The sequence below is a fragment of the Tachysurus fulvidraco genome, chromosome 4 (assembly GCF_022655615.1).
Source record: "Tachysurus fulvidraco isolate hzauxx_2018 chromosome 4, HZAU_PFXX_2.0, whole genome shotgun sequence".
Taxonomy (NCBI): domain Eukaryota; kingdom Metazoa; phylum Chordata; class Actinopteri; order Siluriformes; family Bagridae; genus Tachysurus; species Tachysurus fulvidraco.
In genome coordinates, this window is record NC_062521.1 from 19,647,028 (window position 1) to 19,660,439 (window position 13,412).

The following is a 13,412-nucleotide window of genomic DNA, read 5'->3' on the forward strand; positions in this document are numbered from 1 at the left end:
GCCATTGCCACAGCCCTCCATTTAGCCCTCACTCACCTGGACAATAAAGACACTTATATACGAATGCTGTTCATAGAATTTAGTTCAGCATTCAATACAATCATCCCCCATCAGCTGATTGGGAAGCTGAGCCTGCTGGAACTAAAAACCTCCCTCTGCAACTGGATCCTGGACTTCCTGACTGGGAGACCTCAGTCAGTCTGGATCAGGAACAGCATCTCCAGAACCATCACACTAAACACTGGAGCTCCTCAGGGCTGCCTGCTCAGTCCACTGCTGTTCACCTTGCTGACTCACGACTGTGCAGCAATGCACCGATCGAACTATAATGTCAAGTTCGCCGATGACACGACAGTGGTGGGTCTCATCAGCGAGACCGATGAGTCAGCATACAGGGAGGAGGTGCAACAACTAACAACCTGGTGTAGTGCCAACAACCTTTCTCTGAATGTGTATAAAATTAAAGAGATGATTGTTTTACACTTACACCACACAGTGCATCCACAAAGCCAACAGCATTGTGGATGACCCCACACACCCCTCACAAACACTCTTCACCCTCCTGCCGTCTGGAAAAAGGTACCGAAGCATTCGGGCCCTCACAACCAGACTGTGTAACAGATTCTTCCCACAAGCCATCAGACTCCCCAATAACTGAACTGAACTGTACTGAGCACAACATGCACACCCGCATCATCTGTATGGACTGGACAGACCTACACCAAACACACACACTGACACATCAAACTGTTTACATGCTGCTTACATCCAACAAACTGTTTACATGCTGTTTTGCACACTTTTTTGCTCTTTTGCACAAACTGTCCAACATTTCAGTCGTTTTGCACATACTATACAATATTTCAGTCGTTTGCTGTTTTTGCACAATTCTATACATTATCTCAAGGACCTGCTGCTAAGAAGCTTTGTTCATTCTAGTATTACTGCACAAAATATTGTTTGATCAGTATTCACATACAGTATTCACACCGGTCGGCACTGTTTCTGTTTACTGTTTATTGTTTTTGTGTATTGTACTTTTTGTATTGTCTTGTAAATTTTTGTCTGCACTGTCTGTTGTCCTGCACTGTCTTTGTTGTCTTGTCCTGCACTGTTTACACCAGGTTGCACAGTTGCACTTTATGTGGCTAAGACTATTTACAAGTCCTTAGCCCTGTCTTTGTTTTATGTAGCACCATGATCCTAGAGAAACGTCTCATTTCACTGTGTACTGCAACAGCTATATATGGTTGAAGTGAAAATAAAAGCTTCTTGACTTGACTTGATTTACACAGTGCAGATTCTGGGTGATCCCTTGTGGAGAATCACTGACCTGCTTGCTGATGCTGTAGCTGTTGATGGAGCATGGGCCACGCTCTTGTTTGAAAGCCTGGCGAAACTCTTCAGGGCACTCAAATTGGGCCCATTTCTCTGGGCTTAAATGAAAAGTGTCCAAACCTGGGACCTTGGACTTCTTCTGAAAAGTTGAAGAAGGAGTGGGGTAAATTATCATTATTATCGAAGTCCATGAATATATGTTATTTAGTATACAGTTTAGCATGTTAATAATCATGTATATCAATCATGTACACCTTCTAGAGGTATATTATATTGGCAAATGCTTGGGAACACCTGACCATTGTATTTCTATGTGCTTGTTAAAGGTGGAGCTCCCTCGAGCTCCCTCTATCTCACAGCATACAAACATGACCACCTTAAGCGCCCAGCTGTCACTGGCACTCCAGCACGCTCAATCCCCGGAGTACTCATTACTCACATATGGGAATCATTTTGGATAACATGTGTGTGTGTATATATATATATATATATATATATATATATATATATATATATATATATATATATAGATATATATATATATTTTTTAATTTTATAAATACATAATACGAGAATACACATGTGCTTATGATTCTCCAAGATAGAAAGAGTTGCGGACACAGGGTTGAAGTAAGGACAACAGGAGAGGAATAAAAGACAAAAAAGTTTTCTTCGCTTGCTCGAAGCCTCTTAGCGCTTCCCAATTTCCTCTACGGAAAGTTGTTGGACAGTGCTTCACGGTACAGATGCACTGCAAAAGCCTCCCAGGGGTAAAGGAAAAGAAGTAGAATATTCTGCAACTTTTCTCAAGTGCTCAAAGCCTCTCAACTCTTCCCACATATGTGCCCCATGGTCTTTTCATCAGCATTGGTGGTTCAGTGGTAGAATTCTCGCCTGCCACGCGGGAGGCCCGGGTTCGATTCCCGGCCAATGCAATGTTCCTTCTTTTCTTTTATGTTAAATACTTTATGACACCACATACACCTTATTTAGCTTAGTATTCAGTTGCTTCCCTACATATTGCAGATATATTCCATGGTTAAAAAGTGTAATAGGAACTTGCAGGTCCTGTTTGTCTTTCCTTATGACCGTTCACTACTCTATTTCTATGGCGGTAGGGATTTGTTTAGTTGGTCTCAGGTGCACTAGTGAAGTCATTCGCTGCTGCCAGGTAGAGAGGCCCGGGGCATACTCATTGTTTCAACTGATCTCAAACATGTTCATTGGGGTCATGGCTGCAGGCGACTAAACCTCCGCCACTCCAAATTTCCACTCCCTTAATCCCCTGACTACTCACTACTCACACCTGGGAATCATTCTGAATAGCCTGTATATATAAATACATATACTTGAACTTTATAAGTACATAGTACAGGCTTTCACAATACTAAACACAATGCTTGGTGTGCAATTGTGTGATTCCAACTTTGTTTGGGAAACTAAACATTGGTGTGATGGTCAGGTGTCCACGTACTTTTGGCTACATAGTGTATGTGTCAAACCTCTTTGGACTTTAAGCTTTTCTCTTTCTCCTTGTCTTTTTTTTGGCTATCTGCTAATACATCAGTATTCTTTAAAACTTCTTTCTTGACTTTCGGAGTTATTTCCATGGACAGCTGCATTAGAGAAATTAATTGAAATGTTAGCTACAGCACAAGAGAAATGCATACACACTTCACTATATAATGGCATAATATAGTGAGAGAATATTCAAATATTTAAATCTTACAAATAATTTTAGAAGGAATACTATATCCCAAAACAAATCTTACACCTGATGTATGATATACATTTTTTTTTTTGCAAAATAGAATTAATACACTGCTCAAAAAAAAAAGGGAACACTTAAGCAACACATCCTAGATCTGAATGAATGAAAGTCTTGTTCTTTGTTCTAAAGTACTTTGTTCTTTACAAAGTTGAATGCACTGACAACAAAATCACACAAAAATTATCAATGAAAATCAAATTTATTAACCCATGGAGGTCTGGATTTGGAGTCACACTCAAAATTGAAGTGGAAAAACACACTACAGGCTGATTCAACTTTGATGTAATGTTCTTACATCAAGTCAAAATGAGGCTCAGTAGTGTGTGTGGCTTCCACGTGCCTGCATGACCTCCCTACAACACCTGGGCATGCTCCTGATAAGGTGGCGAATGATCTCCTGAGGGATCTCCTCCCAGACCTGGACTAAAGCATCTGCCATCTCCTGGACAACTTGGTGTTGGTGGATGGAGCGTGACATGATGTCCCAGATGTGCTCAGTTGGATTCGGGTTTGGGGAACAGGTGGGCTTATCCATAGCATCAATGTCTTCGTCTTGCAGGAACTGCTGACACACTCCAGCCACATGAGGTCTAGCATTGTCTTGCAATAGGAGGAACCCAGGGCCAACCGCACCGGCATATGGTCTCACAAAAGGGGTCTGGGGATCTCATCTCAGTACCTAATGGCAGTCAGGGCTGTGCGGCCCTCCAAAGAAATGCCACCCCACACCATTGCTGACCCACTGCCAAACCGGTCATGCAGGAGGATGTTGCAGGCAGCAGAACATTCTCCACTGCGTCTCCAGACTCCATCACGTCTGCCACATGTGTTCAGTATGAACCTGCTTTCATCTGTGAAGAGCACAGGGCGCCAGTGGCGAATTTGCCAATCTTGGTGTTCTATGGTGAATGCCAAACATCCTGCCCGGTATAATTTCCACCTGTTGTCTATTCCATTTGCACAACAGCATGTGAAATTGATGGCTAATCAGTGTTGCTTCTTAAGTGGGCAGTTTGACTTCACAGAAGTGTGATTGACTTGGAGTTACATTGTGTTGTTTAAGTGTTCCCTTTATTTTTTTGATCAGTGTATAATTAAAATTAACTTTAAAAGTGATTTATTACATATTTTTAGCTGAAAAGCTACAAATTGATTCACAAACCTGCCAGATCTTCACAACATAGTCATAGGCTTGAATCAGGTACTGCTGGTGCTTGGTAGATACTCTGGACTCCATGAGAGCCAGTAATGTGTGTGCTTGCACTAGAGTATCTAGCGTGCGCACATCATTCAGCTCATTTTGAGACATCACAGATGCTGGAGCCTGTGCACTCAGATGAGACGGACGACTGACTGGAACATCCGCGCCTGACTGACCAGGGTGCCCTAACAGAACAAAATGGCTGTGTAAATTATTTGAAAAATGTACTCTGTAAAGAGGATTATACATACAATAACCCACACCAAATGCTTAGACCTTGAACCTGGTTCAACGTGTACAATAATACTGTGGTACTGTGAAAATATGTTAAATTCCGCACATCCAAAATTACATTCACAACATGTATAATGTCTGTAGGTGTTATTTTTAACTGGGTTACCATGGTTACTGGTACTCTGACTGGTGTCCAAACCAGAGGAGAGCAGAATGTCTATGGCCAACTGGGTCTGTAGCTGTGCATCAGTCACAGGGAAATTATTGGAGTACAACCACTCTGCAAATTCCAGCAGTAAATTCACCTTCTGCCACAGACTATCAGAACTCTAAAAACAAACACCACAAACATTTTTTTTTTAAATTATGAATAACAAATCATTTGCACAATATTATTAGCTTGTCCAAATAAGTTTGTTCTATTAACAAAACCCACCACGATCACACATCTGTTAAATATGCCCAGTACAAATTAAATATCCTGAAGGTGGCACCACATAAAAGCACTGCATGCAAGTTCTTCAAACCAGTGATTCTGCATTAAAATGCTGGAGAACCCCTTGTTCTTTTCAGCTTAGAATTTAGTGTTAAACCTACTTAGAATCAGCTCAGCTAATAGGCTTTTCAACAAATTAACTATTATTGGTACGGCTGAATATCAGAAATTCTTCTCTTTACATCTCTAAACTATAGAGGTAGGTAAGTTGTACAACAATTTAATTACTTACCTGTAATGTATTGATTGCATTCTGATAACAGTGCATTTTTTGTTGTGTGTCTCTGGTAGACAGAGTAACATGATGCCACATCGTAGCACAGGCCACTTCTCCATACTCTGTAAACTTGTGCATATCCAGCTCGATGCTCTCCCCTAACAGAGCCTTCACCAGCACCCTCTGCTTATAGAGTGTACTGCACACACATACATAGCAAAAATATCATACAGACACAAATCACTCCCTGATTCAAGAATACTTAATTAAGGTGTTAGAACCATAATATACCACTGTAATTATAGTCAATAATGTCTCAAAAACCGAACTATATTATAATAAAGAAAATGTTTCAACCTGTTTAAATGACAATGACCTACCTAATCTGAAAAGAATCTGAGATTACTCTCAGTCTGAAAATATGATGTATGAAACTATAAAAAATAAACATAATTTATGTAATAAATTATGATAATACAATTTACTCTTGGGCAGTAAAGTTTTACACTGGGGAAAAAAAGTTTTTCGGTTTTAGTCAGCCACCAATTGTGCAAGTTCTCCCACTTAAAAAGATGAGAGAGGCCTGTAATTTTCATCATAGGTACACTTCAACTATGAGAGACAAAATGAGAAAAAATTTATTTGCAAATTATGGTGGTAAATAAGTATTTGGTCAATAACAAAGGTTCATCTCAATACTTTGTTATATACCCTTTGTTGGCAATGGCAGAGACTCCACAAGATTGTTACACACTGTTGCTGGTAGTTTGGCCCATTCCTTCATGCAGATCTCCTCTAGAGCAGTGATGATTTGGGGCTGTCGCTGGGCAACACGAATTTTCAACTCCATCCAAAGATTTTCTATGGGGTTGAGATCTGGAGACAGGCTAGGCCACTCCAGGACCTTGAAATGCTTCGGTGTGTTTGGGATCATTGTCATGCTGAAAGACCCAGACACGTTTCATCTTCAATGCCCTTGATGATGGAAGGAGGTTTTCACTCAAAATCTCATGATATATGGCCCTATTCATTCTTTCCTTTACACAGATCAGTCATCCTGGTCCCTTTGCAGAAAAACAGCCCAAAGCATGATGTTTCCACCCCCATGATTCACAGTAGGTATGGTATTCTTTGGAGGCAACTCAGCATTCTTTCTATTCCAAACACAAGTTCAGTTTTTACCAAAAAGTTCTATTTTGGTTTCATCTGACCATATGACATTCTCCCAATCCTCTTCTGGATCATCCAAATGCTCTCTAGCAAACTTCAGACAGGCCCAGAATGTTACTGATGGTAGCCTTTGTTACTTTGGTCTCAGCTCTCTGCAGGTCTTTCACTAGGTGCCCCCGAGTGGTTCTGGGATTTTTGCTCACCGTTCTTGTGATCATTTTGACCCCATGTAGTGAGATCTTGCGTGGAGCCTCCCACAGTTGATTTCTTCACACCAAACTGCTAATCTATTGCAGATTCATTCTTCCCAGCCTGGTGCAGGTCTACAATTTTGTTTCTGGTGTCCTTTTACAGCTCTTTGGTCTTGGCAATAGGTGTCTTTTATACTGGTAATGAGTTCAAACAAGTGCAATTAATACAGGTAACAAGTGGAGGACATAGGAGCCTGTTACAGGTTTGTGAGAGCCAGAAATCTTGCTTTTTTGTAGGTATACAAATACCAAATACCTATTTTACCGAGGAATTTAACAATTCATTCATTAAAAATCCTACAATGTGATTTCCTGGATTTTTCCCCCATTCTGTCACTCATAGTTGAAGTGTACCTATGATGAAGATTACAGGCCTCTCTCATCTTTTTAAGTGGGAGAACTTGGTGTCTGACTAAATACTTTTTTGCCCCACTGTAATTGTAGCTCTACTAATACACTGGACATGAACATGTAAGTGTTTCTGTGATAGGCATTTGCCCAAGCAAGATAAACTCACAGTCTGTGAGGGCTGCGGGGCATCTCCCTAATCGCCTGATCCAAGACCTGCAGGCCACTCTTCAAATTACCAGTGTCTACATGGATCTGGAACATCACATTGTACATGGCTGCTCTCACAGCCAGGTCATCTTCAAATGTACCTACAGAGATGGTGTATGATTGTCAAAGAAATGAAAATGAGACAGTAAATGTGTGTGTTTATATACAGTTAGGTCCATATATATTTGGAAATAGGCAGAATTTATTTTAGATTTTTTCAGGTATTTATCAAAACATGTTCAAGCTATAGTTATATAATGGATATGACCTAAAAGTGCACACTTTCAGGTTTAATTTAAAAGTATTTACATTCAAATGGGAGAAAGGGTTTAGGAAGAACCCTACAGCTCTTGAGATTAGCCACCACCACACGCCCTTTTGAAGGGACTAAAAGTAATCGGACAACTGAATCAAAAGCTGTTTCTTGGACATGTGTAGACTATTCCTTCGTTATTTCTACATCAACTAAGCAAGTAAAAGGTCTGGGCATGTATTCAAAATGCAAACATTTTTAGGCTCACCCCATCTGACTGTGATTAGTTGTCCAATTAAAAAAAAGAAGATTTATTATTTTATTTTTTTTTGACGTTTGTGATTTATCATATTAGAGATTCGCTAACATCTCATTACAGCAGAACGTACATACACAATATGGCATTTCTGTTCTGTCTAAGATGTTTTATATCTAATATGTATGGTCTGACTTGCCCAAATTTAGCCAAATGGCGCAAAGTTTCTGGACAGTGCTTCACGGTACAGATGCACACAAAAGCATCCCTGGGGTAAAGGAAAAGAAGTAGAATATTTTTGCAATTTTTGTCAAGTGCTCAAAGTGTCTCAACTCTTCCCACATATGTGCCCCACAGCGTTTTCATCAGCATTGGTGGTTCAGTGGTAGAATTCTCGCCTGCCACGCGGGAGGCCCGGGTTCGATTCCCGGCCAATGCAAACTTTGTGTTTTCCTTTATGTTAAAACAGTTTATGATACCACATACAGCTTATTTTACTTAGTATTTAGCAGCTTACATACATATTGCAGCTATTTTTCATGATTATAAGTTAGAACTTGTACTTACTATTAGATTCCAGTGCTGAGGTTGCAGCTACTGTTTGTCTTTCCATCTGAGTTTTTGCTCCTCTTTCTCTTACCTGTTAAAAGAGTTAGTGACTATATGCTCACTTATATATCAGTTATACAGTACAACAGATTCTATCATTTTATCAGTTATATCTTTCTTGTCCTTTAACCCTCCTGCAGACCTTTTCTGCATTCCTATGCAAATTAGGAGCACAAAGTCAACTTGGCCTTGTCTGTTTTGACTGCTTATAAAAAATGAAGTATATATGATTTTTTATTATTATTTTTTTTTTACCATTTTTGTCGAACTTGTTTCCAACATATTAACATATATTTTGCAATTTTTTTTAAATATTTGGTATAATAAAGCTCATTAATATACAAAAATGCCTATTTCTTTTAGTAAAAAATAAATAAATAAAATTGTTTCACTATAGAGGCACAAAAGTTAATGCACAAGTACAGGCTGGTATATTTCAAAGCCAGGAGATTGTTTTGATACCATTTTGACCATTTTTAATGTCAGTAAATAATAAAACCTGTTTTTTCCCAGCACAAATTGACTTGAATGCTTATAAATAAAAAAATGATACAATTATCACCATTGTGTGATCAGCTTACATTTGTGAACATTTTACACGTGTAATGTCTATTTTGCCAACCAGATGTCATCTGATCAACCAACAACAGGCTACACACACACACACAAACAATAAACCTCATGAAATTATGCCTTGTTTTTGAGTAAAATAAGCAGAAATTATTAAATATTAAAAACATCCCCATGTCAAAGCTGACTGATGCAACTAAATTCATAAATTTAGAGAGGAAAACAGATATGATTTGAATATGAAAACACAACGTGTGTTTGTGTGTCTGTGTAAAGCTTGTTGGTAGAAGAAGAAGAAGAAGAAGAAGAAGAAGAAGAAGAAGAAGATATTGCCCCCAGCTGGACAAATGCATATAACAAGTATGAAATATTTACAAATGATTGTTTTTTTGGAGGCCCAATGAATGGCAATGCCCAATGCTTGTGTGTGTGTGTGTGTGTGTGTGTGTGTGTGTGTGTAAAGCTCGTTGGTAGATCAGAATTTGCCCCCAGCTGGACAAATGCATATAAGTGTGAAATATTTATAAATGAGTAGCTTTTGTTTTTTCTGGAGGCCTAATGAATTGCAATGCCCAATGCTTGTGTGTGTGTGTGTGTGTGTGTGTGTGTGTGTGTGTGTGTGTGTGTGTGTGTGTGTGTGTGTGTGTAGCATCATTTCGGTAGATCATATTTTGCCCTCTGCTAGGCAAAGGCATATCAAAAGTGTGAAATATTTACAAATGTGTAGCTTTTTTTTTTTTTTGGAAGCCTAATGAAATGCAATGCCCAATGTGTGTGTGTGTGTGTGTGTGCATGTGGTGTGTGGTGTGTAAGTGTGTGTTTTGGGTGCGTATGTTAGGGGACATTTTATGTGTGCATTTTTGTGTCTGTATGTATGTTCATTGCGCTGAAAAGGGCAAAAGTGTGACCTATTGCCCCACTAAATGTGGCGGGGTCAAAGTGTCCCCGTGCTCTCAAGGAGGAACGTATTTATTTTACGGACACATAGTTCAACAAAAATAGACTAAATTAATTTTACTTGCAAAATTCATCATTTGGAACAATCCTGGTAAATATGTGGAAGAAAACCCATGTTATGACACATTAAACTTTCCAGCAGGGTCAAATTGTCCTGTGGTCTGCAGGAGAGTTAAATGAACAGAAAATGTAATTTTCTTTCATTCTCTACATTATCTTATATACCTTCAGATGTACAAATCACTATTTTTAAATGATAAACATAGACTACATTATAAGCAAATGTCCCACCGCTGGGTTCGAAATCCAAAAGGAAAGTCAAATAAGCTATTCAATTTAAAAGATATGAATGAACAGGCAAGCTCACCAGTGTCACTGTAGAAAAACTTTTCCCACACTAAACTTGAATTTGCTCACTATAGTTAAAATTTTCAATTTATTTCTGCCATAAAATATGTAATAAAAGGAACTAACTTGTCTTATAGATGTTTCATAACATTAAATATACCTAGACATTGTGTCCACTATAAATAACTTTACAAAAAAATACCTTACATTGTACATTTTTCCGCATCATATATCCAACAATTTAGTCTGCCATTTTTGCTGGTACTGGTTTGATAGCAATACAATGTTCTGGATCAGTGCTATGTCTGATATGTTAATTTAAACCTATGAAAATACATGAGACAGCGGAAGTGCTTACGCTGGCTGCTTGAGGATAGGTGCAGTATAGTGCCTTCACAATAAGCTCCAGTGGTTTTTGGAGTTGCTGTCTCTGCTCAGGTGTGTCCAAGAGAGGAAGGCAGGAGTTCCAGTAATGCCTTGCTACTGTCCCACAGAGAGGCCAGCTACCTGCCTGCTCAGCATAGCTACGTGATAATTAAACATTTTTACATTTTACATTTAGTTTACTTAGTTTATTTAGTTTACATTTAACATTATTTACAATCTAGTGCACAATCATAAAGTTAACATTTTATTAATGTTTGACTGAGATAACTGTCTACAGCATTTTAAATATATATTATGTATTAAAAAAACCCACAGCTACAATGCAATGCTCCCCAAACTTAGATATATTCATAGTATATGGGTGAGTTCAACACTGACCTGATGCTTGTCTGGAGCATGGCAAGAGCCTCTGTGTATTTGGCAGAATGGCCACAGGAACTATGAAGCATACTCAAACCTCTCAAACATGCAGCACTACTCAGCATCTCCTGCACTGCTTTCACACTGTACCTAGATACATACAAACAAGTTTCTAAATTAAGAGGACAACATCAAATTTCAATGTTTACTTTTTGCTTTTTTTTTTTTGCTTTTTGTTTTGTCTGCAGGTCAAGGTGTAAAGGTGTAAAGGTTCACTCTCCGCTGAACATCGACGGATCATCTGTAGAGATCGTCAAGAGCACCAAATTTCTGGGTGTTCATCTAGCGGAGAACCTCACCTGGTCACTCAACACCAGCGCCATCACCAAGAAAGCCCAGCAGCGTCTCTACTTCCTCCGAAGGCTGAGAAAGGCACATCTCCCTCCCCCAACCCTGACCATGTTCTACAGAGGGACCATTGAGAGCATCCTGAGCAGCTGCATCACTGTCTGGTTTGGGAACTGTACGATCTCGGATCGCAAAACCCTGCAGCGGATAGTGAGGACAGCGGAGAAGATCATTGGGGTCTCTCTTCCCTCTATCATGGACACTTACACCACACGCTGCGTCCGCAAAGGCAACAGCATTGTGGATGACCCCACACACCCCTCACACACACTCTTCACCCTCCTGCCGTCTGGAAAAAGGTACCGAAGCATTCGGGCCCTCACGACCAGACTGCGTAACAGTTTCTTCCCACAAGCCATCAGACTTCTCAATAACCGAACTGTACTATACTGAGCACAACATACACACATATCATCTGTATGGACTGCACAGACCCTCACAAAACACACACACTGTTTTGCACACTTTTCTGCTGTTTTTGCACATATTGGACAATATCTCAGTCATCTGCTGTTTTTTGCACAACTCCATATATAATCCAAAGGACCTGCTGCTAAGAACCTGCTGCTGTTCATTCTTTTACTGCACAAAATACTGTTTGAACATTCAGTATTTACACTGGTCGGTCGGCGCTGTTTCTGTTACTGTGTATTGTCTTTTGTGTATTGCATTTTTTGTACTTTTTGTATTGTCTTGTAACTTAATGTCTGCACTGTTTTTTGTCCTGCACTGTCTTTTGTCCTGCACTGTCTTGCTTGTCTTGTCCTGCACTGTTTGCACCAGGTTGCACAGTTGCACTTTATGTGGCTAAGACTACTTACATGTCCTTAGCCCTGTCTTTGTTTTATGTAGCACCTTGATCCTGGAGAAACGTTGTCTCATTTCACTGTGTACTGCAACAGCTATATATGGTTGAAATGACAATAAAAAGCTTCTTGACTTCTTGACTTCTTGAAGAGGAAATCACACATTAGCATTTGAGGTGAATATAGTCACTTTAACTCTATTAGCAGGTAAGAAACAGACAGACAGGACCTACAACCTCAGCACTGGACTCTAATAGTAAGTCCCAGTTACAACTTATAACCATGCATAATAGCTACAATATGTAGGTAAGCTGCTAAATCCTAAGTTAAATAAGCTGTATGTCACACCGGTTCTGAAAGCACCCAAAGCACTGAACCAGGAAAATTGGTTCTTAGGTAGCACCAAAACATTGCTGGTCTAGACTTAAGAACCACTTGCATCAGGGGCTGTGGGCAGGAGTGCCTTTGTTAATGTACCTTAAGTATACCAATATGATCAATTATCAGCACACATGATAGTAGGTAGCTACATGCTAAGGCTACATTTTTGCTGTGTTAATGATAAAATAATGTTATGTACTTTCTCAATTTCAACTTCCGTTTATACAAATAAGATCGAGCAGCACGTACATGTTGGATTCACCGTGTTTGGATACCTGTGTAGGTTCACAGAGCCATGAGCATTAACAGTAAAGCAACATCCGCCATTGTTGATGTTGTGTTTGCCGCTGCTGCGCTAACATTGTTGGGAAAGTTGAGATGTATACAGTAACGTAAGACCCATGGAAAGGCAAAACGGTTCTTAGAAGGTTCGCCAGTGGAACCAACTTTGAACCAGCACCCGGTTCTTTCTGGTGAAAAAGGGGCATAACATAAAGGAAAAGGCTAACTTTGCATTGGCCGGGAATCGAACCCGGGCCTCCCACGTGGCAGGCGAGAATTCTACCACTGAACCACCAATGCTGCAGTGGCAGGCAGAGACTTGCATGTGACTTTCCATCCATATTCAAGCCTAGCTGTTTCTTTACACAAAGCATTATTTGTTGGATACAAATACTTTAATATTCATTTTGATAAGTTAAAAGATTCTCTGTAAACAGCAGGTGTTTCCATCATAGCAGGGGTTAACCAGAATGTAATATGACCCACTCATTATTGAGATCACACTCTTGATCTCGTTCTAACCTTCGGAATAATTATTGAAAATACAGTCACAGTGCCT

General features: G+C 39.6%; 1 protein-coding gene and 3 non-coding genes across 12 annotated transcripts in view; 2 read left to right on the top strand and 2 right to left on the bottom strand.

Annotated features, from left to right (window-relative positions):
- LOC113661068 (cilia- and flagella-associated protein 46) overlaps window positions 1-13,412 on the bottom strand; it is a 76,847-nt gene that overhangs the window by 33,716 nt on the left and 29,719 nt on the right. For 8 of the 9 annotated variants that reach the window (XR_003444968.2, XR_003444969.2, XM_027175016.2 and 5 more), the window contains 9 exons: window positions 10,995-11,126; window positions 10,588-10,753; window positions 8,313-8,385; window positions 7,196-7,337; window positions 5,273-5,456; window positions 4,711-4,873; window positions 4,272-4,495; window positions 2,841-2,954; window positions 1,334-1,477 (listed from right to left, as the gene is read on the bottom strand). Coding sequence is in view for 7 of the 9 variants with exons in the window: in XM_027175016.2 (XP_027030817.2) it covers window positions 1,334-1,477; window positions 2,841-2,954; window positions 4,272-4,495; window positions 4,711-4,873; window positions 5,273-5,456; window positions 7,196-7,337; window positions 8,313-8,385; window positions 10,588-10,753; window positions 10,995-11,126 (1,342 nt within the window). In the remaining 2 variants the exon portion in view is untranslated. The remainder of the gene's footprint in view (window positions 1-1,333; window positions 1,478-2,840; window positions 2,955-4,271; window positions 4,496-4,710; window positions 4,874-5,272; window positions 5,457-7,195; window positions 7,338-8,312; window positions 8,386-10,587; window positions 10,754-10,994; window positions 11,127-13,412) is intronic. The other variant, XM_047812859.1, reaches the window with a different exon arrangement.
- On the top strand, window positions 2,203-2,273 carry trnag-gcc. Its single transcript has one exon. It is a non-coding gene; the product is annotated as a tRNA-Gly (tRNA).
- trnag-gcc lies at window positions 8,114-8,184 on the top strand. Its single transcript has one exon. It is a non-coding gene; the product is annotated as a tRNA-Gly (tRNA).
- On the bottom strand, window positions 13,083-13,153 carry trnag-gcc. Its single transcript has one exon. It is a non-coding gene; the product is annotated as a tRNA-Gly (tRNA).